The following is a 26,241-nucleotide window of genomic DNA, read 5'->3' as shown; positions in this document are numbered from 1 at the left end:
AGGAAGGCATTCGGGGCATGAGAAAGGTCCTCTTCCTCTGGCATCCTCTTCTACCGGGCATCCAGACCCGCGCCAGATAGTAGATAACCCGAGCAAGGAAAGATTCATTTTATCCCAATAAAATATGGTTTGGCAAAACATGGTGGAGAAGATTTTCATTAGGAAGCTCCCTGATGTGGGAGATGCTTATACCTTATGGTCTCTTAAAGATTCACCAGCATCGAAGACTGACAAGAGCTCAGTCCCACCATGGATCTGAGGAGGAAAGAAAAAAAAGAAAGATTTTAGCTCGAAAGGTAAGCATGGTGTCTCTCTGCATTCCTTCTATGAGTTCTTGAATACATGTGAATAAAGTTCTAGGTTAATGGTGCCCATTTAATGCCAGATACCGTGCTATATCTCCTTGAAAGCTAAGACTATTTTAAGATGACTGGGGTGCAGCTTTAAAAAAAAAAAAGAGCTATAGAAGAATCAGCAGAGAAAGGGCCCATGTAGTTTCCTGGCTTGCTGGGATGATTATAGTATAATGTAATTGGAGGGAACAATTGGCCTGAGATAGTAAAGTCAGCATATTTGGTTTTATTTCCCCCTTTAGTTTTGGCTGTGGCTTCTTCACTGTATTAAATCATGGGACTGAATGTGACCTTGTCTGTAGCTAGTTTAATGGTATGCCTGGAAAATATTTTTATTCTAACTCCAGCTTCACTGTGTTTATTCTTTGCTTTCCTCTCCCCCTCTCCCTTTTCTTTTATTCTTAAAGAAGTCAAAACGATCTGCTCTTGAAAATAGTGAAGAGCATTCAGCGAAGTACAGCAACTCCAATAATTCAGGTAACTGATTAGCGTTGGTATCGGGGCCCAGGACCCAGAGATCAGGATCAGAAGTCTCTAGTTGGTCAAGAGGTCTTGAGTTCTGCTGGCCAGAAACTGGGCAATATAGTAATGACTACAGAGAACAAAATAACTCTGTCTCTAATGAAGGATTGCAACAGCATTCATAGGCTCACAGCACTCAAGTGCTAGAAGGGACTTCTGAGATATTGGATAGTTCACCTTCTTCACGGATGGCAGAACTTGATCAACTAAAGACAGACACAGGAGCATTAGCCATGGAAGGAAAACAGACCTGACTTGAAATGCCAGGCTTCCCATTTTTTAGTAGAGCCTGCATGAACAGAAATGACTTTAAATCCTGCCCGCTTCTCTGGACCGCACGTGGTGGGAGGATGTGCCCTCCTGTGTGAATTGAGGAAAGGACTCAACAGCGTTCGGGGAACGGCAACAAACAGAGATGGTACAAAGAGTTGGCATTCGTTGCTGCCACTCCCAGCTGCCCCTCACCCAGCTCTGCTGGTTTTGGGCCATAATGTCCCATCTTTGGAAATAAGAGCTAGATCCCTGGGGGCTTCTGGTTTTTCTAGTTTGTGACTCTGTGAAGTAGAGCCCACATAGAGAAGGGAAGGTTTCACCCGAACCCAAGCAGTTTTGGCTTGGCCCTGGAGGGCCATGGGAATACCTGCTTATACTTTTAGGCAGAGGAAGGACAGAGGAGAGAGGGAGAATTTGAAGATGCAAAAGAGACAGTAGGTGGGGGGCAGGGGGCATTGGGGCTACAAAACCAAGGGTTAGCATTCAAAGTACCAGGTATTGGTCTGAGCTTTGAGGAAACCCATGCATCTCTTCCTAGAGGTAGGATATGTGGCAGCAGGGAAGAGACAGAGATGTTTAAAAGTAGAAGGGAGGAAATTAGGGGTATTCACAGGTCGTGTCTCAGTCTTTTCAGTGAAGTCAGGGAGGAGAATGTCTGCCTGGGGTGGGAGGAGAAACTGAAACTTGTTACAAGATGATTAGGCTGCAGCCCTGAGGGCTGAATGAGCCACAGCTGGAGAATGCAAGGGGCGTGGCCAGAGCTGGAGATTGGAAGCACTGAATAAAGTCCATAGACTCCAGCAGGAGAGTGAGAGTCACATTGACACTACTGCAGAGTCCAGTGTGGAGAAGGCTCAGGGAGAGCTGCAGAGGAGAGGTAGGAGGGGAAGTCCCAATGAGGACCAGTGCAGGCTCCTCTGGAGTGAATGCTGTGGTGGCCGGTGGGTCATTTCAGAGTTGGAAGCCTATTTTCTCCATGGTTGATGGGAGGGACATGGACCAGTCATGGTCATCATTAGGCTGAGACTCATGTCTCCACCCAGCAGTCATTCTGTCCAGTAGCTAATTTTTTATAGAGCAGAGAAAGCCTAACAGTGTACTCTCTACCTTCTAAGACCCTGCCTGCCTGCAAAGCTGTGTCACGTGCAGCCAGGTGAGACTCAAGGACATCAGGATACTACCCCAGTGCCCTCAGGAGTTTAGGAAAATGAAGTAGCAATTGATGGATAAATACAGATAATTCCCAAAATCTAAAGGAATCAAGCGGTCAAGCTTCTCCCCATTAAAATCCATTAGCACTACAAACAGGATGAAGACAGCATGCATTGATTTTTACCTCCTTTTTCAGTAAAACACCCTCACATTTTATAGGGAACCGAGGCAATATTGCAAATAGAAAAGTATTAAGCTGGAGGGAGGTGTGGTTTGATCAGGACATTTCTCATCATGGCCAGTGTCCATAAGGCACCAACATGTCCTGTGGGTAATGAGTGAAGTAATGGCTGGAGGCTTAACTACACCAGCTCTGGTGGCTTCTCCAGCATGTAATGATAGCCCTCCCTTTGGGTGTGTGTACCTATCAGCCCAGAAAGCACCTGAGTAGGGAGATTTGGTTAGACTCTCCATAGGATCTCTGTGTGGGGGAGGGGCGTTCTGTGTCCACAGAAAGGCTTATGTCGGAGCCTCTGCTGATTGAGCTACTGCCATGTCAGCTCAGGAGGGAGTAATGGGGAGATGCTGAGAACTTGGGAATATTTGAAACAGTTACTAGATCCAGAAAAAGCATACAACAGGTGGGATTTTGCACATTGTTTTAGTGTGAAGAAGGATATTTACTGATTCTAGATAAGAAAAGGCTTGTGAAATCCATGAACCAAATAGGCTGACCCTATCGAGTTGACTCTACCTGCTAATGAAATGGAACTTCTGCAGAATGCATTACTGGGTGGACGCTGTAGGGAGCTCTCCCTTCCTTTAGAGGCCCCAGCAGGCTGCTCTGCACCTCTCTGTCCCCTGTACCACTTGTGGCCTCTGTCATTTGTCATTACCCAGAAGTGGAGGTTGATTCAGGAAGAGATACTGCAGCCAGTTGCATAAGCTGTTGATTGTGCAAAGTTTCAAACCAGGCAGCCTGTGGGGAGCAGTGGGAGGCAAGAAGAAGGTTTTAGTGGCTTGGGGAAGGAGATGGACCCTGCACCGGAGTAAAAGCCTGTCATCCTTGGGTCTAGTCTCTGAGTTCTTTGTCCCTCATCATCTTGTTTCACAAGGTTCACACACTAAGCCAAGTGTAGATGCTCAGACAAAAATGGGTCCCAGCCTGGGCCAAATGCCAAATGTCTTTTGGTGGTCCCCATGAGAGTTTCTCTGTGTTTTATCTCAGCAGGATCTGGGGCCAGCTCACCTCTCACGTCCCCGTCATCGCCAACTCCACCCTCTACATCAGGTTAGTGATGGAGTAAAGTGACGTGCCACCTTCCTCTCTGCCAACAGGAAGAGTGGGCTGTGCCTCTTCCTGCCTTGGCCCAACAATTTCAGGCATTAGATAGCAGCAGCCTTCTCAAGAGAGATCAGTGGGAGTGCAAATTAGCAGTGTCATTTGGGAGAACTGAGGGGCTAGATTTCCAAGCTCTGCTTTCACAGGAAATGGACCGGTTTCAGGGCCACTAGCCACCCTTGGCTCCAGCTTGCTGTCTTTGTTGAAAAGCTTCATGCAGAGCTCCAAGGATCGGAGCCTGTCTTGGTACATGCTCAGCTAAACAACACAAATGCACTGTGGCCCAAGGGTCCCATCCTGCCAGGCCTCTCTCATCAGGGAGCCTGTTCATAGGGTCAGCTTTGTCACAGCACAACTAGTGAAATACCTAGATGCAGGAGTGAAAGAGTCACTGCATTTCTGATTTTCTGGCAACAATTTGACTCTGTTTTGCTCTGTAATGTATTTAATTATCTGAATATTTTTCTGTTACTAGCCTGTGTTTCACCTTTGTAAATTAAATATAAGTTTGATTGAAAAATGTAAAAAAGAATTAATCTTAGAGACTGCTTATAAAAATAATCCCTGATTTTGTGGAGTAGCCCCATAATACTTTCTTTCTTTTATTTTTGAACCAAGATCTCTCTCTCAGTCTTTTGCAAGCCGAGTAAAAACAATCGGGACACCAGTATCTCCTTTTGCTTCTTAAATGAACCACATGTTCTAGATGTGCAAGGAGCTGCTTCTGCCACTCAGAGCTTACCGGCTGTGCTTGGAAGTGTTCCTACAGCTGTGTGAAGGGAGAGTCATTGGCAGGGGGTTGGTTGATCTCATAATCATTAATATCTAACACAGCACCCAGGAGCTGCCAAGAAGCATTCCTCATCTCCACTCAAGTGCTTCTAACTGACCCTCCTAAGAAAACAAAGGCAAGCAAACGCAAGGGACTGGTGTGAATGACTTACTTCTGGCTGAGAGTGGTTATTGGTGCCTTAGTGCTGAATGTTCTAGGGCCAGGGCCTGCTTTAAATAACAAAGTACCTGGTCCATGGGAGGATATTCTTGTCCTTATCTTACTTTGTCAGCAGATTTCCCAAGAAAGCCCCCAAATGTTGATCAAGACAGAAAATAAGCTTTTTTGTCTTTTGTGGAGATAACCTGTTCAGGCTAATCAGAAATGTCTGGTGATCTACTGCCGGAATTATATTGACCCATTTCCTAGAATATAGGATATTAATTTAACACTACTTGGGCATATTAAGAAGATTGGAGAAAATTAACAGTGAGAATCCATAAACCTCCTTTAGCAAGCTAGGCACTGGAGGCGGCTGTGTAAGGGTTCAGAGCCCCTCCCTGTGTGGTTAGATCTGCCCCTGCTCATTGACTGCCAGTTCTTATCTGTAAATGCCTTTGGGAATTTACAATCTATTTGGACTTTTGGGGGAATTCTCTAATTTACCTGTGTTTAAATGGGCACTGTCTCATCCAGGAGCAAATTTGTATGAGATAAGGTAACTTTTAGAATGAGAGGAAAAAAGAGGAGTCTTGTGTAATTAGAGTCAATGTTGGGAAAACCTGGCGGTGAGTGGGAGGAGCATTCCTGTGAACTTGATAGCACGCAGCCTGAAGGGGTGTCTTGAGGATTTAGAAGGAAAACCTATGTGAGGCCACAGCACAATGCCTGGCAGAGTGAGAGTGCCTGGCAGAGATGAGAGGTTCCCAGCAAATATTAGCTTCTCCTTTCTTTTATCTCCTTTTATGTTTTGTTGATGAAATTGACTCAGCCTGTACTCTGACCTCTGCTGGGCATTTCCTGTAATGCATCTTATGAAAATGGTAACTAATATTTAGCATTTGCCTGGCAACCTAGCATTTCAGGCCCTAAGCAGTTCAACCCAAGGGAGTTTATTCATTCAAGATGTAGTCAAGGTGCATTTACTGAGAGTCTATGGTTTGCTAAGGAGAACTGCGCTTGGCCCTGGGTTACAGAAATGGATAGACAAGGACCTAGCTTTCATAGAGTCACATTTCCAGCGCCTCTCAGAAGCTCCAAAATGATAGACACTGTTTAGGAAAAACTCACACTCAGAAGTGTTTTTTCCTGTTCTGTCACTCAACAATAATCAACACAGACAGACTTCTGTGACCGAATGTCAGGAGGTCGGGGAGTGGTTCTCTCCACCACCACGTAAGCAATCAGTAAGCAATCAGCTGGGTGTCCTCCAACCCAATTCTGACACTGTCTACGTGGAGATTGCATCACACCCCACAGGTTGGGGCTCAGTCCCCAAAACTACCTGCTCTTTCTGACACTATTTGCAAGGATGGGAGTCCAGAACTTTTGACAAACCAGCTTCAAGTATAAGTTCCCACAGCCCCCTCTTTAGTTTCCGTTAATTTGCTGGAGCAGCTCACAGAACTCAGGGAAACATGTTTACTGGTTTATTATAAAGGATGTTACAAAGGATACAGATGAAACGATGCATAGGGCAAGGTTTGGGGGAAGGAGCTTCCATGCCTTCCCTGGGCACATCACCCTTCAGGAACCGTCGCATGTTCAGCTATCAGGAAGCTCTCCAAACCCTGCCCTCTTGGGCCTTTTATGGAGGCATCATCAGATAGGCATGATTGACAGCCATATAGAAATGTTGTTATAGAACCCAACTAGGGTCCATTCACCCAGTGCAATAAAACCAGATAACCCACACTGAGGCTGTGGCAGTGATAGAAAGGAAGGCATTTATTGCAGAGTGCTAGGCAAGGAGGACCAGGCAGGGAAATGCTCAAAATCTGACCTTCCAGATGCCTTACAGGCAAGGATTTTTAAAGGTGGGGTAAATTTCAGGAAAACGGAAGCTAAAGGTAAAATTGTAAGTCAGTACGCTGAGGTTGTGCATTGGTTTAAGCCTAAAAGGGTGGGACATCTTGGGGAAAGGGGGTACTCACAAGTAGATTCAGAGATCTGACTTGCAGTTAATTAAGGAAGAGAAGCTTTAAGAATTTTGGGGTCAGTAGAAACATGTTAACTTGCTAAGGGGAGTGACTTTCTCCAAGCTTCTCAAGAAGAAACTTAGAACAAAGGACCAATAATAGGTACAGTTTAGTCTTCTTTTCCTCCTCCTCTGGGGTCTTTGTGGTGAGGGTCTTCAGTTGGGGTCTAAGCCTTTGAAAGACAATCAGTGACATGTGTTAAGATGTTATCTTTGGTTTCTGCAGGGCAAGGGAACATCTCTGGAGCTTTAACTTCCTTGGCTATTGTTCTTAAGCTACTTATTACCTTCTTGTTTACCAAGTTACTTAATTACCTCTAGGGCTTCCTGGATGCCTGGAATTTTTCTTAAAGGAACATTTGGATTTTCCTTTATTTCCATGCCTTGAGGTTTGCAGGTCCCTAAAAGTTGAGGGATGTCCCAGTTCCATCTCAGTGTGATTGTAAAAAAAAAATATGGTCTGAGTACTCAATGTTTAGCTAAAAATTTAAAAATTAAAAAAAAAAAAAAAGAAAAGAAAGAGTATGATCTAAACCCAGCAAGGCCTGTTTGTTGAGATTCTGCTTGGCCTCTCTGTGCAGCATTCCTTCCTCCAGGGTGCGGGGCTTGTATAGGAGATGCTTGGTAAATTTTTGATTTACATAGGCTTGCTCTGCCTTCAAGGCCTCTGCTGAGTGAGGGCAGGACTCTGAGCCTAGGGATGACACCATTTTTGTTTTTGAGACAGTCTTGCTGTGTCACCCAGGCTGGAGTGCAGTGGTGCGATCTCGGCTCACTGCAACCTCTGCCTCCCGGGTTCAAGTGATTTTTGTGCCTCAGCCTCCTAGTAGCTGGGATTACAGGCGCTTACCACCATGACCAGCTAATTTTTTTTTGTATTTTTGGTAGAGATGGGGTTTCACCATGTTGGCCAGGCTGGTCTCAAACTCCTGACCTCAAGTGATCTGCCTGCTTCGGCCTCCTGAAGTGCTGGGATTGCAAGTATGAGCCACTGTGCCTGGCCAGGATGGCAACTTTTGACTGGCCGGCCCCTGCTTAGGCTATTCTTCCTTGTAGAACTGGAGGCTGGCCTTCTCCTGGGCTCAAGTGATCCTCCTTCCTCAGCCTCCTGAGAGGCTGGGACTATAGGTGTGCACCACCACATCCAGCTAATTTTTTAAATTTTTTGTAGAGACAGGGGTCTCACCATATTGCCCAGGCTGATCTCAAACTGCTGGGCACAAGCGCTCCTCTCACTTAAGCCTCCCAAATTGCTGCGATTATAGATGTGAGCCACAGCGCCTGGCCTCACAGTTCTTTCTCATCAAGCACACCCTAAATCTTAAATCCGTTGTGGACTCTAGCCTTTGGCAGATTGCTCAGCAATGGATCAGCAGCAATAGATCAGGTTAGGTAAGTTGAATTCAGCAGCAGTGCCTTTCTTCCCGAAATCATCAGCTTTAAGCACGTTTATGGCAGCTAAAGGTGGTCTTAATCTCAGTATGTAAGTAAAGGGGTCTTACCTTTATGAGCCCTTTCCAGCATTTGTGTAAGGGCTGGGGCCCCTCCCTTTTCTTACTGCAGCTGTTTCTCTGGGAGCCCATTCTTCAGGTCCTTACCAAGTTGATGGGAGAAATATCCTCTCCCTAAGTCTGCTTGCTGGCAGTTCCATCAGGTGGAGTGGGATTCTCTAATACTCTTTTGCTGAGACCACTATTTTTTCAGTACGAACATTCCTAGCACTGTCTTTTCTGCAAAAGGTTGTTTTCTGCCTCAGGAAGGTCACTCTTTCAAGAACTTTAAAATTCTTTATCCTGGCTTATTTCATGATAAACTAGTGTTTATATTCTATTTCTAGAACTGATTAGTTTAAAAGGTCCCAATTTACACACACACACACACACACACTCCAGTATATCCTCCCACCCTCCTTTGGGAGCAAACAGGCCTGTTACCTTGCTCTCTGTTTTTTTGAGACAGGGTCTCTCTCTGGCACCTAGGCTGGAGTGCAGTGGCACAATCACAGCTCACTGTAGCCTTAATCTCCCACCTCAACCTCCCAAGTGGGACTACAGGTGTGTGCCACTGTGCTTGGCTAATTTTTGTATTTTTTGTAGAGATGGATTTTGCCATGTTGCCTAGGCTCGTCTTGAGCTCCTGGGCTCAAGTGATCGACCCACCTGGGCCTCCCATAATGGTAGGTTTACAGGCATGAGCCACCCACGCCCAGCCCTTTTTTTAAAAAGTGAGTTTTTAAAAGAGTATTTTGGGAAAGCTAAGTAAGCAGAGGACCCTAAATTGTTATTTAAAATAATTATATCTATTTGGAGCACTTATTTTGTGCCAGGCACTGTTGATTTATAGTCATTTTTTTCAGTTAATCATCGTGAATACCTTCCTATCCAGTGTGAGTGGACTCTAGCCTAGCTCCATTTTACAGATGAAGAAACTGGCGCTCTAGTAGGGTTAAGAGACTTTGACCAAAGTCACACAAGGTAGCGGGGTGCTAGAGCCAGGAGTCTACCTGTTCATTTACACAATTGATTTACTGAGTGCCTGCTTTCTTCAGGATGCACCGCTGCAATGCTGTGGTTGGCTGGTGTGAAAAGAACCCTGAATGTCGAGTCAGTAAACCAGGGCTGGAGTCCTAGCTCTGTCACATTCCCACTATGACCTTGGACAGATAATTTCCATTCTTTGAAGCTGTCTTTTAAAAGAAGTCCCGCTCTTTATGGCGTACATGGCGGGGCTTTCTAAGCAGTAAAGTACTATCAAGTATAAACTATGAATGCCCTACAATCAGATAATTCTAGCTGTTCTTGCTTGTAGTTTATATTTTAAGCAATAATTTTGAGGTGAGAAAGCTGGCAGTTGTAGAAAACCCAGTTTTCAAGAATGAATAGAGAGAAAGGGAAGTTTCAAATCTGAAGAGGAAGAGATGTGAGGGTCAGGGGTTCCAACCCTTGGTCCTTCGAAGTTTTGCTGAAAATTCAACTGGCCAAACAGATTAATAAGATAAAAGGCATACAAGTTTATTTAATATGTATACACAGGAGCCTTCAGAATGAAGACCCAAAGGTACAGGGAAAATTGTCCATTTTTATGCTTAGGTTCAACAAAGTATGGACAGCCGTGTAGAAATATGACTGGAGGAAAGGCTTTGATCTAATGCTAATAATAGGCTGAGTGGGAAAACCCAGCAAGGCTGCCTAGATTCTTCTCGGCCTCTCGGAGCAGCATTCCTTCCTTCTGGGTATGGGCAGGACCTTCTCTGAAATAGGGGGCTTATGATGGACAGTCAGACGAGGTAGGTCAGGTGATTTCTTTTCTTTTTTGAGATGGAGTTTCACTCTTGGTGCGGAGGCTGCAGTGCCCCGGCTGGAGGCACGATCTTGGCTCACTGCAGCCTCTGCTCTCGGGTTCAAGCAATTCTCCTGCCTTAGCCTCCCGAGTAGGAATTATAGGTACCTGCCACCACACCCGGCTACTTTTTTGTATTTTTAGTAGAAATAGGATTTTGCCATGTTGGCCAGGCTGGTCTCAAACTCCTGGCCTCAGGTGATCTGCTTGCCTCAGCCTCCTAAAGTGCTGGGATTACAGGTGTGAGCCATCACACCCAGCCAGGTGATTTCTTTATGGCCAGTTTTTACACAGAAAGGTAGAGGGAGAGTAATATTTTTAGGTATGATGGTTGGCTTTGGGGAAAAGGGGTTCTGTTTCTATAACCCACCTTGGAGAAGGAGGGATCCTAGTTTCTCTGGCTAGCCTTGGGGGACAATAAGACTGAGAAGACTGGAGGGCAAGAGAAGGTCAAAGAAAAAACGTTTGCTCTGAGGCTGCTGCTGAGGTCTTCATTTTGGGATATTGTTTTCTGAGCCCCAACAGAGGGAAAACAGCTGTCTGGGCACAGAAAGTGACTGAGAACTCTTAACAGGAAGAAGGGTTAATAATAATGAAAAAAAAAAAGACTTAAGGCAGAAAAGAAGAGAGAATGTTAGAGCTTGCAGATCAAAGTCTGAAACCCGTTCTAGGCTCAGAATTGCTGTCAGGTGGTAAGAATTGCCCCCTCATCTGTGTTTCCTCCCAAGCTGTCCAGATGTGAGTGGTCAGCCTGCCCAGCTCCATCCCACATGGGGCCTCGTTTCCCAGTTTCCCAGCCTCTTTCCAGGAGAAGGCCTTAGGGCAGAGTTGGTTTGTTAGGAACTCTGAGATTTCCCAAAGGATATTCCTTCACATTTAGCTGGGGATCTAGTCAGTTTAAAAGAAGACAAGAAAAACATTTACCTTGCTTTCCTTTTTTTTTTTTTTTTTTTTTTGGCTGGAGTGGAGTGGCATGATCTCGGCTCATTGCAACCTCCACCTCCTGAGTTCAAGCGATTCCCTTGCCTCAGCCTCTCAAGTAGCTAGGACTACAGGTGCCTGCCACCACACCCGGCTAATTTTTTGTACTTTAGTAGAGATGGGGTTTCACCATGTTGGCCAGGATGGTCTTGATCTCCTGACTGGGTGAGCCACCATGCCAGGCCACTTTCCTTTTTAAAATGACTTTATAGCCTTAAGTAAGTTCACTACCCAATTCAGACTCTAGAGAGGGGTGCATGTGCTCCCACCTTGTGGATGCCTGCCCAGGAACTCTGGCCCTAGACCTGCTCACATTCCTCCCAACTTGAAAGAGACAAGTCTATTGTAGACTGTAGAAGGCTTGCTTGGAAAAAGGTGGTGGGTTTTCATTTTTCTCCCCTCTTGATCAACCTTGTTCAATAATAGAACTAAGTACACTCCTCATATCCAGTCTGCTTTTCAGAGGTAAAACCTTCATGGCTCTTCTGAAGGGAGCGTTGTGCTTATAAATAAAAATAGCCCCTAACTGGCTCAGAGGACAAAGAACATGAAGAAGAAAGCGACTCATTAGTTGGATCAAAAAGCGACTCATTGGTTATTCTATAAATATGTTTGCCGTGTTTTAAAAGGCTTACAATCATGTTTCCAAACCAGTGCCTTTTGTAGTTAATTTGAGTATATCCTAGTTTTGAAGTGAGAATAATCAGCTTGTGATTCAGACTAATATTTTACTGTCTGTTACTATTTGTTTAAATGACACTAAAATCTGAATAATGACTTGTGTCCCCTCTTTCTCTTTCTCTCTTTGCTGTTTTCAGTAGAGCATGCACCATTTTGAACGTGAATTTTCGGTAAAGTAAACTATGCTGATTTCTCTAACTTTAAAGATGCTCTGTTTCTGTATGTGAAATAGGATCCAAAGTGTCTCGATCGCTGAAGTGATGAACAAGTGGGAAAGCAGATTTGAGACTATTTCCTTATCTGAATATTTAAATGAAATACAGCATCTTTAAAAAGTACTCAGTGACTTCATCTATATTCATTTCATTTTCACCATGACCTTCAAAATCTTCATTTTCACTCTGATTTCAGTTTTAAAATACAGCTCTAAAACCTGCAAATCAACTGCATGGCATTTTGGTATATTTTAATTTTGGAAACCATAACTCTCAAAGTCCTATTGCTGCTAAAATGTTGGTTCCTAGTTATTCTGATGAAGAGGAAAGAGTGTTAGGCAGTTGAGTTCCTGGTTACAGGAAGACAACTTACTGGCTTTTTAACTGATGGTAGGGAAAAACAGTTCTTTTGTAAGCATCCTTTATGATTCTCGATCTGTGACCTGAGTACAGCCTCCTCACCTGCCTGACCAAAGGAGAAGGTGGTTCTCCTGAGAGCTGGGGGCTGCCTGCTTCCTTCTCTCCCGAGGGTGGCTGGATTATCTGGTGTTACCCTAGTGTGGTCTCATGGCCACTTGGCCTCCCCTCCAGTATGTGATCACAGAGGAACTCAGAATTACAGAGACCTGTAGATTACCCACTGCTGGCCTAAGAGTCAGAGGGGTACTCCTTTCCACGAGGCTGTTGAGGGTGTTTCTGGCCTGGCATTCCTCCCTAGATCTGACCTACGTGCTCACTGCAGCAATCTCTGCCCTCTGCCAGGGACTTTGCTGGACTGCGAGGTTCCCATGTGGCTTGGTGGAGAGGATTTTGGGGAGAGTGGAGTAAGTAGTTGGCTCTCAGGGATTTTGTCTAAGAGAAAGTGAGATGGGAGAAATCAGGACTGACCTAATCATAACAGAAGGTAAGCTGTTTGGAGCATCCCCGTCCTGGACAGAAATTCAGGTATCATCAGTTTAACATGGAATCGGTCTGCTCTTGTATGTGGCCTGGAGATAAGGGTATTGGAGGCCTCTTGGCATGAGGGACTCATTCACATTTTAGGTGTGGAGAGAGCGCAGGCAGCAGGCAGTTGTTTCCAGGTTTGTCACAGGCCAAATGGCCAACTTTCGTTTGGCCCTGTTGCCCTGTCCCCTCTTACCTCCATTGTTAGCCATGTGTTATAGCTGAAGCCCCAGTGGACCTTTCAGGAAGCTTGTGGACCATGGAAAGGGCCAAAAGGAAAAGCCAAAAACAATCAATGGGGTGGACTGAGTGAGACTGAGTCCCAGGCCTGTGTTCCTGCCTCCCATTTTCACCTTCTGACTCCCAGACCTCCTCTCCCCTGTTCCAAACTGACAAGTTGGGTTCGGCCTCCTTTGCCCTGGTTGTACCTTAGAGCCACCATGGTTGTTGCAGTCCCAGTGAGGAAAAGTGGCCCTGCTGGGACATCAAGCCCCACTGGATGCTCGGGACCACTGGGGCCACATCAGGGAGATACTGCTGCCTGTCCTTTCGTTCCATTCGTTTTATACGCACAGGTTTCCCTGGAGCCCTTTGGACAGCGTATTTATTTACACCACCTACATTTTCAGAGAGACTCGTTTAAAGTGACAACAGTTTCAGCCTTTACTTGGACAGTGGGAAATGCATGTACTGAGCCCCACCCCAACTCCCAAACTCTGCGGTGGTGCATTTGCACTTCTAATTTTGAGGGGCTGGTAATGAGGCCAAAACCAAGGGTTAGTTCTCTATGAGACCAAGCAGTTTTGTTCTGTGCCAAGATGGCAGCCCCTACCCCTGAGCCCAGCCCTGAGGCCCGTCTCCGGCCTCCCAGAGTCCTTGCCTGGAGGGCTGGTCCGTTTCTAGATGGCCAGTGCTGCGCCTTTAGTCAAACTCCCAAGTAGAACTCCCTCGCCTGCTGCTGCAGCCGAAGCCTGTCCTTAACTGTGCAGTGATTCTTCTGCCATGGGTCAAAGCACAAACCTGGGAGGCAGAAACCCTGGAGCTCCTTCTTTTACACACTGGGCCCTGATATCAAGTCCAGATTCCGCTGCCCTTTTCTGGCCATTGGGTAGGAGGGTTCTGGGGAAGGGCATTGGCACCTACTCACCCCTAAGTGGCAGAGCTCACTCCTCCGGGCCCTCCCTTGGTGCTGCAGTCAAGAGACTGAATTCCAAAAGCCTTCAGCAGAGGTCCCCCTTCCTGCTGCTATTTCACTGGTCACTCTCCAGAAGTTGTCTTCAGAGGAATGCTTATCACACATGCTTATTTTCTTGTCCCTCCTCAACAGTCACTTGAGGTTTAAAGTCCTTATCTTTGTAACCCTGTGACATAAAGTCAGGAACATTTTCCCACAATCCACCCTAGCATAAAACATAACAGAATTTCATTCATCAGTTGTTATTGTGTAGAACCAATGAACATATTGGTCATTTGTCTGTATTTAACCTTTATTTGTATTGCTATATTTGAGCATTGCAAGATTGCAGAGCATGAGCGTGTGTATTTGTGTGATTCTTTAATTTCAGCTGCCTTAGGTTTGGGTAAAAGATGTAAAGAAAGGTAAGTGATTTTCTATCAGTTGTAAGACTTTGACCGTTTCCTGTCATCACACTTGGTGAAAAGGAGGTACCTGAGTATTGTGTTGGTGATTCTGAGCCAATACCCATGTAAACTTCAGTCGGGCAGCTTTACCTGTTAGCCGTTATCACAACTCAGCAGCAGTGTAGGGAAACTGTCTGGCAGAATGTCTTCCTGGGGTAGCCTTGTTAGGGACAGAGGCAGCGTCTGACAGGTGGAGCCTGAGAGAGCTGCAAGGTCACAGGAGACGGGGCAACTAACTGTGGCACAGGAACATTCTTTAAGGCAAGGCTTTTTCTGTACTCAGTGTTTATTCTGTCCTGAGAGAACAATCCATTCAGTGATTCCAAAATATAAAAGTCAAGTTGCAGATGTCCACGTGCCTGGAAGCTGGGGGAAGTTTTAGACACCTGCCCAGTTTCCCTCTCCTTGCCCACTGGGGCACGGCATGACATTCCAGTTTCTCCTGATGCTTTGGCAAAGGGGGCCACGATGGAAAGAACAGTACCTGAGAGATTTCTCTGTAAGAACACTCTTGCCGGAGAGACCCTTCTGCCTCCTGCTTTGCATTGCTAACAGTTATCAGCATTTTGTATTTCTTTAATGCAACCTAATAGGAAATTATTATTCAAGACAGACTCCTCTAGGAAATGCATAACCCAGGAGGCACTGTGTTCCTTGCTGAGAATCCTGAGTGGTTTGTCATTTTATATAAAATCACATCCTTCAAATACTGTGTGTGTTGGAGCAGCCGAAGAACTGTTCATCCCTCATGAGTAACTGACATTCAGGAAGCCCAGCTTCGTCGTGCAGATGTCTGTCTTTAATTGCTAGCTCAGAAGTAGACAGAGCTTCCTGGGACCTGGCTGAAGTAACTGATGGATGGAACTCTTCTTTGGGGACCATTCCTAATATTTGCAAATGTGGTCAGAGCTTCATCTATGGAGAGAATGCCACCATATATGGTTTCATGTAATCTGTAATATTTGTTCCAACAGCCTTTAACATGACTATTGTTTGAGGGAAATGGCAACTTTTAATTCCCCTTTGATGCTTCTAGCTTTGTTGAGTATCTTAAGAACACATACAGTACTAGGTATCTTGGTACCTCTGAGGAAAACGTGTGGACTCTCACCAAAGTCCATTCTGCTCAAGACTGAGCGGTAGCATGTGTGCAGGGCAGCTGCAGAGGTGAATGCTGACTGTCCCCTTTTTCCTCCACAGGGATATCTGCATTACCTCCACCTCCTCCACCTCTACCACCACCAGCAGCTCCCTTGCCTCCTGCGAGCACAGAGGCACCTGCCCAGCTCTCATCCCAGGCTGTGAATGGTGTGAGCCGAGGGGCCTTACTCAGCTCCATCCAGAATTTCCAAAAAGGAACTTTGAGGAAAGCCGAAACCTGTGATCACAGTGCTCCTAAGATCGGCTGAAGCTTCCTGTTTACACTTGGACGGGAAAGTTCTTTTTTATTCCTATTCACCCTACCCCACAAACCACCCTCTTCCCGGGATAATAATTGCTGAGCCAGTACAGCCACAGACAGTACTGTTTTGCAGATGCTCACGTAAGCAGCTTTTCAAGAGGAAACTATTCATTCAGTAGAATAAAGTTAGGCTGGCATTTCTCCCTGAAGAAATATTTTGCTCCTTTATTAACCCTTTTGTAAAGGAGTCTTGTTTATCCTCTAATGGGCATGCTTTTGGGGCAGCAGCATATTGAAATATTTTCACCAACAAAAGTCAATGGACAGAAAAACAGTGACGATATTCAATCACAGCAAGAAATGGCCTTTGTGTTGCAACCCCTTCTACCCCATCAGACAGCTCCTAGAAACATTTCTCTCATAGTTCATTTCTCTAAAGCATTTTCTGGTTCTTAGATAACTCCAATTTTTGCTACCTTTATCTTAGACATGAACACTATAGTCCAAAGCATAGTTACATTGCTGAGTCAGAAAGCAACTGAGTTCTTCATTTTCCCCTCAAATACAATGGGGAATGTTCACAACATTGTTTTAAGTTCTAACAGGAATACCATTGTGGTTATAGAACTCAGGTCTGCTAAAGCAACTACTCTAGACCCATAGTTCTTTTTAGTGAGAATACTGAAACAGACAAAAATATTAACATCAGAAAAAGCTCTTGCCAATTAGAGGATCATCTTAATCCTTAGCAATTAAGTCAAGTTTGGGGTTTGAGGGAGGCAGGTCATTATTACAACAGAAGTAAATTTGGCATCTATAGAAATCAATTACGATTTTTGAACAATTTATCTAAATATATCAATATATCATCCTTTTAGTGTTATCGTTTATTAGAAAGATCCTTTATCCTGATTTGCTTAAACCTTTAAATAAATTGCACTTTAAAGGATTATAAATAATCTATTTAAAAATTCAAGTACACACATCAGTGTTGGTTACTATGCAGAGAATGTCATTGTGTATACTTTCATGTAATCTGTGATAAATGTCAGCTGTATTTTTTATTAAAATAAACTATGTCAAGAAAACGTGTCTGTAGCTTGACGAGATATTTCAAATGAGAACTTTTTGTAGCATCTGTTGTTAACAAAGAATAGATTCACACTGTCTAAAGTTTCCTTCCTGGCTATCCTGTCTCTATTCTTTTGTGTCTCATTTTCCTTCTAAGAACAATCCTGTTTTGCTACTTAAATTAGGTACCACCTATATGCTTCTGAAACTAATTTAAACCCATTTTTTCTATTTCAGCTTCTAAAGAGGGTTGCATTTGACAGAATATCTGACTTTTAGCAATGGGAAAAACACCTGATATAAACTTTGCCATAATTTTAAAGAGAAGGCTATTAGAATTAGGCCTTTGAAGAGCCTGTGGATAAGTTCCTGTTCCAAGTGTGATGCAGCCTAGCTGATTAGTTCCTGATAGAGGCTTCTGAGGCCTGAGTCCTTCTGAAGTCAGTTTTGCTGTTTTGCATAGTTCAGATATTTGAATACAGTTAATGGTCTTGTACAGTATCAGCTTATTTCCCACATGACACTAATTTCTTTTGTTGTTATTTTTAAGACAGGGTTTTGTTCTGTCACTCAGGCGGGAGTGCAGTAATGCAATCACGGCTCACTGCAGCCTTGACCTCCCAGAACTTCAGCAATCCTGCAGGCACACCACCAGATACATATTTTTTGTTTTTTGTCGGCAGGGTTTTTGCCATGTTGCCTCAAGTTGGCCTCAAACTCCTGGGCTGAAGCAATCCCTCTTGCCTCAGCCATCCAAAGTGCTGGGATTATAGGCATGAGCCCTTGGTGGCCCTAATTTCTGAACAGAATTTCAAGTTTTCGACCCGCATTGATTTTTTTCTATTTCTTCTTTGTAGATGATATGGGATTTCACCACATTGCCCAGGCTGGTCTTGAACTCCTACACTCAAGAAATCCACCTGCGTCAGCCACCCAAAGTTGCTAAGATTATATGCTTAAGCCACCACACCCAGCCAATTTTTTTTTTTTTTTTTTAAGATGGGAGTCTTGCTCTGTCACCTAGGCTAAAGTGCAGTGGTGTCTTCTCAGCTCACTGCAAGCTTTGCCTCCCAGGTTCAAGCAATTCACCTGTCTCAGCCTCCTGAGTAGCTGGGACTACAGGCACGTCCTACCATGCCCTGCTAATTTTTTGTATTTTTAGTAGACACAGGGTTTCACCATGTTAGCCAGGATGGTCTCCATCTCCTGACCTCATGATCCACCCGCCTCAGCCTCCCAAAATGCTGGGACTACAGGCTTGAGCCACCACGCCCAGCCTAGCCAATTATTTTAGTATAAAAATACAATTAGTCATGGCTGGGTGTGATGGCTGGCTCATGCCTGTATCTCAGCACTTTGGGAGGCTGAGGCAGCTGGATCACCTGAGGTCAGGAGTTCCAGACCAGCCTGTCCAACATGGTGAAACCCCACTCTACTAAAAATACCAAAATTAGCTGGATGTGGTGGCTAATTTCCCACTTCTGAGGCTGAGGCAGAAGAATCGCTTAAACCTGGGAGGCGGAGGTTGCAATGAGCCGAGATTGCACCACTGACTCCAGCTTGGGCGACAGAGCCAGACCCTGTCTCAAAAACAAACAAACAATTAGTCATAGTTAGGAATTCCTTTATTCCTTATCAAAACAAACAGTAAAGTAGATTATATGCTTTAATTTTATACATATGGACATATCTTTCATCAGGACACATCCATACTTTGTCCTTATAGTGAGAGAAGGTAAAATGTTATACAATTTTATTCAAAGAACATGGCCACTCTAACAGACAAAAGGAAGCATGGCTTCTAGGGCAGGACAGTGGAGAGTTTTCCATACACAAACACGTGTAAACCTCCCTGTACAAAAACACCTGCTGTTGCTTTAGAGATTGTTTTTCTTTATAAGTAGTAAAGTCTTGAATCCAGGTGCAGTGCCGGCAAGTATCAAATAAATTTCAGCGACTTGATATTCAAGTCCAAATTAAATATTTAATGTTTTCTTTATTGCAAATATGATGTCTTTGACCTGAGGTATAGAGTTGTCTTCTAGAATCTTTGCGTAAGGCATAGGGACGTCAGCACCAGTGACACGAACAGCAGGAGCATCCAGGAAGTTGAATGCAGGACCTAGGAGAAGGAAGGCTGAACTGAGAGAGAGTAAATGCCAGCTGGGCACTACCACCTTGGCACAGAGATGTGGCTGACCAGGAAGAGAAAACATAAGGAATCCTAATTATGGGGAACTGCTTTCTGGATTTGCTTTTAAAGTATTTACCTGAGGAGAAATGCCAAACTTATAAGTTCAGAGTTCAAGTCATTTGGCCACCCCTGGCTTTCAATCTCTTTATCCTGTACATACATATATCATGTATTCAGGTACACGATGTTAGTTACTGTGTTTGACTGTATTCTAGAACCAGTTTCTTTGAAATACCTTCCATGATCCTGGCACAGATTTCAGCTCCTACTCCAAACTGTGGCCAGCCTCCTTCCACAGTTACAAGATGATTTGTCTTCATGACGCTGGCTTCTATGGTTTCCATGTCCATTGGTCTGATGGTACGCATATTTATCACCTAAACAGGTAATATAATAAACTTTACAGAGTGACCGCAGCATAAATAGAGCCTTATCCCCATAATACCATTTCCTTTTTTTCCTGTTAATCTTTGGATCTAGGAAAATCTAATCTGCCCGTGAATAGGCACATAAATATAGAAACTGTAAAAGGAAGAATTTTAAATAAAACAAAGATTTATATGTCTACTACAAGCAGCTCTGTGCAGTTATAGGATTCATTTATCCTCCTTCACTTTATTTTTTTGAGACAGAGTTTTGCTCTTGTTGCCCAGGCTGGAGTGCAGTGGCGTTATCTCGGCTCACTGCCATCTCCACCTTCTGGGTTCAAGCCATTCTCCTGCGTCAGCCTCCCAAATAGCTGGGATTACAGGCACACACCACCACATCGGGCTAATTTTTGTGTTTTTAGTAAAGATGTGGTTTCACCATGTTGGCCAAGCTGGTCAAACTCCTCACCTCAGGTGATCCACCACACCCAGTGAATCCTCCTTCACTTTAAATTCCTTCATCAAAATGAGTAACAGTTAACATCTGAGTGCCTACTGTGTACCAAGCACTACACTAAGTGTAATTCTCAGAACTGCCCTATGACAGGACAGTATTCCTATTACAGCGTTTCTTCTGATGAAACAGATTTAGAGTATATAACACATCCAAGTATAACTAGCACATGGTAGGTTTCTAAAAGATCCAGAAACTCAGAAGGGTGAGGTGGGAGCATCACTTGAGCCCAGAAGTTCAAGGTTAGTAAGCCATGATCCAGCTGCTACACTCCAGCCTGGGCAACAAAACAAAACCCTGTCTCTCTCTCTCTCTCTCTCTCGGGGTATGTGTCACTGAGAACCAGGAGAGGTTCAGAGAGCTCCCAACCCTGTCTCTCAAAAAAAGATCCAGAGCCTAAGTGACCTGAGTAGTAAAAAGTATGTGAAATGCAGGCAGGTTCCCAGCTTTAAGCAGAGACAGAAATGAGTGAAAAAGCAAGGTTTTACATCTAATTAACCTGTTACAGAACTCAAAAGTCCTATTTCTGGGTCTTAAATCTAAGAGGAGCCTGTCTAATTCGTTAAAAACAAGTAAATGTGGGGTGGGGCACAGTGGCTCATGCCTCTAATCCTAGCACTTTGGGAAGCTGACGTGGGCAGATCACGAGGTCAGGAGTTCGAGACCAGCCTGATGAACACACTGAAACCCCATCTCTACTAAAAAGTACAAAAATTAGCCAGTGTGCGTGGTGGCATGTGCCTGTAATCCCAGCTACTCAGGAGGATAAGGCAGGAGAATTGCTTGAACCTGAGGCGGAGGTTGCAGTGAGCTGAGACCGCGCCACTACACTCCAGGATGGGCGACAGTCTCAAAAAAACAAACAAACAAACAAATGTCCACTCACCTCACATTCAACTCCCTCTTTAGATAGCACTGCTGCAGCTTCTAAGCAGTGGCCCACAGGTCTCGAATGGGAAACCACAGTTATATGTGTTCCTGAAAACAGAGTGGTCACAGATCAGAGATCGGGTGGAAACTAAAGATGCTACACCACTCTGCAGCCAGCTGTGGCTCTTGTTCATTCATAAAGTCTTCAACTCAACTTCATTCCAGTGAACTGAGGAGTGTGGCAGCCTTCCTAGAAATAAAACACAAACCTCTCGGACTGAAATCTAGAAAAGCACAAATGGATGAAAAATTGGAGCATCACACATTCTTGAGTTCATCCTATAATTTTTCAAAGTAAATGGCAATAACTTCTAGATTAAATTTTACCAAAATTGACAGGCTGGATTAAAAATACTGTTTAAATATATATCTTGGTTCTCTTACCTTGCCTTTCTATTTTGGCTTTTCCAATAGGAACTAGAAAATCTTTTGACTGTGCTTCTGGAGGAAATTCAAAAGGAACCCCATACATCAATTCATTCTCTAGCATCACCACTGAAAAATATCATAAATATTTAAACAAAAGTAACTAATCACATCCAGAATGTCTAAAACTGTATACAAAGCAGTATCATTCATCTTGTGAGAAGTTTCACTGTGCTGATTAACCTTATTTCTACCACAACTGGCAGCCTTGAGGACAGTTTAGGTACTTTGTAACTACAAACTAATTTATAGTTTGGTCAATATAATTTATCTATTGAGGTTAAACCAGTGTTGTGGGTGTGCAGTAAATGTCTCCTTTACCTAGCTGGCACCTTTATAGTCAGAAGTAGGAAAAGCAAGCCCATTCTTTACTATCTTTACTACATAAATTATTAACATTTTATATGATACATCTAAGCCTGACTAAAAGCCTTTAATGATTTCCTCTGTGCAAATATATCATTTTAGCTTTTCAATCTTCAAAAGAAAACAAAGGGTCCCTGTGCTGACCTGGATTGTTATCCCGAATGGCTGATTTAATAAGTCCTTTAGCATCCTCTGAATTCCAGGGACTGACCACCTTTAAGCCTGGGCAGTGCCCATACCATGCAGCAAAGCACTGTGAGTGCTGGGCAGCTACACCTGCTGAGGCACCATTGGGCCCCCTGAACACTATAGGCACAGACTGAAGGCCACCGGACATGTAGTAGGTCTTGGCAGCTGAGTTTATAACCTGGTCAATGGCTTGCATGGAGAAATTGAAGGTCATAAATTCACAAATGGGCCGCAAACCAGCCTGTAAAATAAAATATTTGTATGTTAAAAAGACTAGAAATAGCAATAAAGAGTGGCAAACAATCACTCCAAGTCTTCTAACATTCAAATGATGTTTTTTTATTTTTATTTTTTATAGACAGGGTCTCACTGTCACCCAGGCTGGACTGCAGTGGCGCAGTCATAGCTCACTGCAGCCTCTAACTCCAAGGGTCAAGTAATACTCCTGCCTCAGCTTCCCAAGTAGCTGGGACTATAGGCAAGCACTACTGCATCTACCTACTTGGTGGTGTTTTTTTTCTTTCCCAAATGATGTTTTTAAAAGGTGATGTTAAATCTCTTTCGGGCTGGGCACGGTGGCTCACAACTGTAATCCCAGCACTTTGGGAAGCCGAGGCAGGTGGATCACTTGAAGCCAGGAGTTCGAGACCAGCCTGGCCAACATGGTGAAACCCCAGCTCTACTAAAAACACAAAAATCAGCTGGTCATAGTGGCACAGCTTGAAATCCCAGCTACTAGCGAGGCTGAGGCAGGAGAATCGCTTGAACCTGGGAGCCGAGATGGGCAACAGAGTGAGACTCCTCAAAAAAAAAAAAAGAAAAAGAAAAAAGAAAAAAAGAAATATCTTTGGATGAGCTTCATAAAGAGTATTACATACCATAGCTGCACCTACAGCAATTCCAGCAAAGCCCATCTACAAAGTAAAACATAAACATAAGTGAAAATCCATAAAAATTAGGACAATGAACACTAACAGACATGCCCCTCAAGGGTCAGCTCCCCACTGGATGACTTACCTCTGATATGGGAGTGTCAATAATCCTCTTGTCTCCATATTTCTTCCATAGCCCTCGACTAACCTACAATTAAGAGTTGATCCCTTAAGTGTATCTGGGGGTAACAGTGACCTCAATTTTGCATAACTTTCATATATTTTAGTTACCTTGTATGCCCCATCGTACTGGGCAACTTCTTCTCCAAGGAGAAATACCTTCTCATCTCTTTCCAGCTCCTCATCCATGCCCTGATTTATAGCATCACGAACTGTCACCTGTCGCAGGTATGCAAAAACAGTCAATAAGCTTCAGAACTGTTGAGGACTCAACTAAGATTTTCTTCCTTTCTTTTTACCTAGGGTGCCCACAGCATACAATATAAAAACACTAGAACAGGCTTCTCTTTAAAAACGCAAGAATTCTCGCCGGGCAAGGTGGCTTACACCTGTAATCCCAGCACTTTGGGAGGCCGAGACGGGCAGATCACGAGGTCAAGAGATCGAGACCATCCTGGCCAACATGGTGAAACCCCGTATGTACTAAAAGTACAATTAGCTGGGCATGGTGGTGCGCACCCACAGTTCCAACTACTCGGGAGGCTGGGGCAGAAGAATTGCTTGAACCCGGAAGGCGGAGGTTGCAGTGGGCCGAGATCGTGCCACTGCACGCCAGCCTGGCGCCTGGTAACGGAGCAAGACTCTGTCTCAAAAAAAAACCCTCAAAGAATTCTAAAAGTAACATTTCTATCCCACATAGCTGGTCTTTGACTGTATATATTAATGTACTGAGCACTCAATAGGTGCCAAGCACTGCCACTTTGCATCCAGAATGTAGGAGTTGCTATTTTAATACAAAGAATGGTAAAATATAGTTAAAAAAAGGAAGGAGGGGAGAATTACCATACAACCCGTCAATTCCACTTCTACTTATATACCCAAAAGAACTGAAAGCAGGGATTCAAGCATATATTTGCACATCAATGTTCACAGCAGCATTATTCACTAGACAAAACAAGGCTGGTGCAGTGGCTTACACCTGTAATCCCAGCACTTTGAGAGGCCAAGGCAGGTGGATCACCTAAGGTCAGGAGTTCGAGACCAGCCTGGCCAACACAGTGAAACCCCGACCCTACTAAAAATATAAAAATCAGCCGGGTATGGTGGTGGGCGCCTGCAATCAGCTACTTAAGAGGCTGAGGTAGAATTGCTTGAACCCAGGAGGTGGAGGTTGCACTGAGCTGAGATCATGCCAATGCACTCCAGCCTGGGCGACAAGAGCAAAACTCCGTCTCAAAAAAAAAAGAAAAAAAATAGAAAATATTGGGTTGGACTAGGTGGTTCATGCCTGTAATCCCAGCGCTTCGGGAGGCTAAGGCAGGCAGATCACTTGAGGCCAAGAGTTCAAGACCAGTCTGGGCAATATGGTGAGACCCTGTCTCTCAGCTACTCAGCAATCCGAGTCGCAAGAATCCCTTGAACCCAGGAGGTGAAGTTGCAGTGACACTCCATCCAGCCTGGGTGACACAGCGAGGCTGTCTCAAAAAAAAAAATACATATATATCTAAATATATAGATAGATAGATATATACATATATAGACTCACACACACACATACATACACATTATATTCAGCCTTAGGAATCAAACTCTGACGCATGCTACAACATGGATGAACCTTGAGGACATTACGCTGAGATAAGGCAGACACAAAAAACCAGATGATTCCATTTATATGAGGTTCTAGATGATTCCATTTATATGAAGCAGCCTCATACAGACAGAAAAGTACAACAGGGGTTACCAGAGGTTTGGGGAAGGGAAATGAGGAGTTATCATGTAATGGATAGTTTCTGTTTGGGATGATTAAAACGTTCTGGAAATGGATGGTGGTGATGGTTGTACGACATGGTGAATGCACTTAATGTCATTGAATGATACACTTCTAAAAAGTACATTTTAAGTTAGGTGTATTTTACTGCAATTTAAAGGAAAAAAACATGGAGTGAGGGAGGAAACGCCTAGTCTTAGTTTTCTTCCACTGCCCAGCCAGCTGTGAGGAGGTGACTCGCCGGTGTGATAAGTGTCAGGCGGCGAAGGCAGCAGCAGGAGCTCCACCGAGGGTGCAGGCTCCGCAAACCCAAGGCCCACGGCGCCGGCCGACCACCGCGCAGGCGCGACTCCGGCCTCCTTCCCGGAGAAGGGGGCCCCTCCCCGTCCTTGTCCGACGAGAGACCCCGCCTGTTACCTGCAGCGCAACTGGCGCGGTCCTGTGAAAGCGCCTCTTCAGCAGCCCGGAGACCTGGCAGGGAGAGAAGAAGATGATGAAGGGCCACAAGGTGGGCAGGGGTCGCCCGGAGATACAGGTTGTGCGCGCTGCCTACCGGGCGAAGGGGTCTCCACATCAAGCCAGACACCGCCGCCATCTTGGTCGTGTCCTCTGTCCGCTAGCAAATGACAACATAGAGAAGCCGACAGACGTGAACAGGCCCCGCCTCCCCGGCACAGGCCAATGGTAAGGCGCGGCGCCTGCGTGCCCGGCCCACCCGCCCACCGGGTGAGGGGCCGCGGGGCCCGGCGGAGGTGGAGTGTGGCTGGCCCTGCCCCTCTTCCTGGAGCCGCTTCAAATCAACTTTTTTGACAGCAGGCGGTGGCCGACACGCGGGGTGCACGCTGGGCACACGTGCCTGGTCGGTGTTGCTTGAAGCGTGGGGACTAGAAGTCAGATACTGAGGAGCATGATCTCTGGAAGCTGGAGAGACCTTAAGAGTGAGGCCGACCTGCTGTGGATGTTGGAATCCTTTGGGCTCCAAGAAGCGCTTACACACGCCCTAGTGATGGGGAACTTACCACTTCATGAGTGAGACTAGTCTTCCCTGGACAGTGCTGTCTGTTGATTCCATATAATGCAGACCATAGCTTTCATTGATTGCAGTAAGCATCTAGTGTGAGCCAAGCGTTGTGATATGTGCCTTATAGCTCATTCTCACAGTACCCCACTTAGGTAATTAGTGTACTATTATCTCCATTTTGAAGATGGGTAAATTGAAGCAGAAGTTGATTAAATGAGCCGATATTTTAATTTAGGACTGTCTGACTCCAAAGCATGATCTTTTCCCACTGTTTCCTAAAGCAGAAGTTGGGGTTCTGCTTGGGGGAAGGTTACAACTTTAGAAAAGGCCCTAAGGGGAGGTGCCAAACACTTGACGATAGGGACCGCCTCTGGAAGCTCATTAGTCTTAGTTTGGCCCTTGGGCATCAGATGGGACAACCGGGGACTCAGTCTCCACCCATCCCCAAGACATTCCAAACATTCCCTTCTGTGGATCACAGCTGCAGGCTGCCAAATTAGGAATTTGCAACTTCCAAATTAGGG

At 44.8% G+C, this 26,241-nt stretch overlaps 2 protein-coding genes across 16 annotated transcripts in view; one reads left to right on the top strand and one right to left on the bottom strand.

Annotated features, from left to right (window-relative positions):
* PXK (PX domain containing serine/threonine kinase like) overlaps window positions 1–16,994 on the top strand; it is a 100,554-nt gene extending 83,560 nt beyond the window's left edge. For 2 of the 15 annotated variants that reach the window (XM_037738079.1, XM_037738087.1), the window contains 5 exons: window positions 210–296; window positions 761–830; window positions 3,529–3,591; window positions 11,755–11,782; window positions 15,614–16,994. In XM_037738079.1, coding sequence (XP_037594007.1) covers window positions 210–296; window positions 761–830; window positions 3,529–3,591; window positions 11,755–11,782; window positions 15,614–15,797 — 432 coding nt within the window. In that variant the 3' untranslated portion in view covers window positions 15,798–16,994. Of the gene's footprint in view, window positions 1–209; window positions 297–760; window positions 831–3,528; window positions 3,592–11,749; window positions 11,783–12,589; window positions 13,445–14,337; window positions 14,372–15,613 lie in introns of those variants that run through there. The other 13 variants (XM_017527428.2, XM_037738088.1, XM_037738086.1 and 10 more) reach the window with 12 other exon arrangements.
* Window positions 16,995–18,493: 1,499 nt separating this feature from the next.
* Window positions 18,494–25,357, bottom strand: PDHB (pyruvate dehydrogenase E1 subunit beta). Its single transcript, XM_017527440.2, has 10 exons — window positions 25,250–25,357; window positions 25,114–25,167; window positions 23,037–23,144; window positions 22,891–22,953; window positions 22,752–22,787; window positions 21,829–22,114; window positions 21,277–21,387; window positions 20,849–20,940; window positions 19,316–19,457; window positions 18,494–19,008 (listed from the first exon to the last, which is right to left on the bottom strand). The coding sequence occupies exons 1-10, from the start codon at window positions 25,289–25,291 to the stop codon at window positions 18,863–18,865; spliced, it is 1,080 nt and encodes a 359-aa protein (XP_017382929.1). The 5' UTR covers window positions 25,292–25,357; the 3' UTR covers window positions 18,494–18,862.
* Window positions 25,358–26,241: the final 884 nt, after the last annotated feature.

The sequence above is a fragment of the Cebus imitator genome, unplaced genomic scaffold (genome assembly GCF_001604975.1).
Source record: "Cebus imitator isolate Cc_AM_T3 unplaced genomic scaffold, Cebus_imitator-1.0 Scaffold48, whole genome shotgun sequence".
Classification (NCBI taxonomy): Eukaryota; Metazoa; Chordata; class Mammalia; order Primates; family Cebidae; genus Cebus; species Cebus imitator.
This window is presented reverse-complemented; position numbering and strand designations above follow the sequence as displayed.

Excerpts from the sequence above, each read along its gene's own strand:
- PDHB (XM_017527440.2), bottom strand. The coding sequence starts at position 25,291 with ATGGCGGCGGTGTCTGGCTTGATGTGGAGACCCCTTCGCCCG. Across the intron at positions 25,168-25,249 it reads TGTGGAGACCCCTTCGCCCG|GTCTCCGGGCTGCTGAAGAG; the intron begins GTAGGCAGCGCG and ends TCTCCCTGCCAG. Across the intron at positions 19,009-19,315 it reads CTGTGCCAGGATCATGGAAG|GTCCTGCATTCAACTTCCTG; the intron begins GTATTTCAAAGA and ends TCCTTCTCCTAG.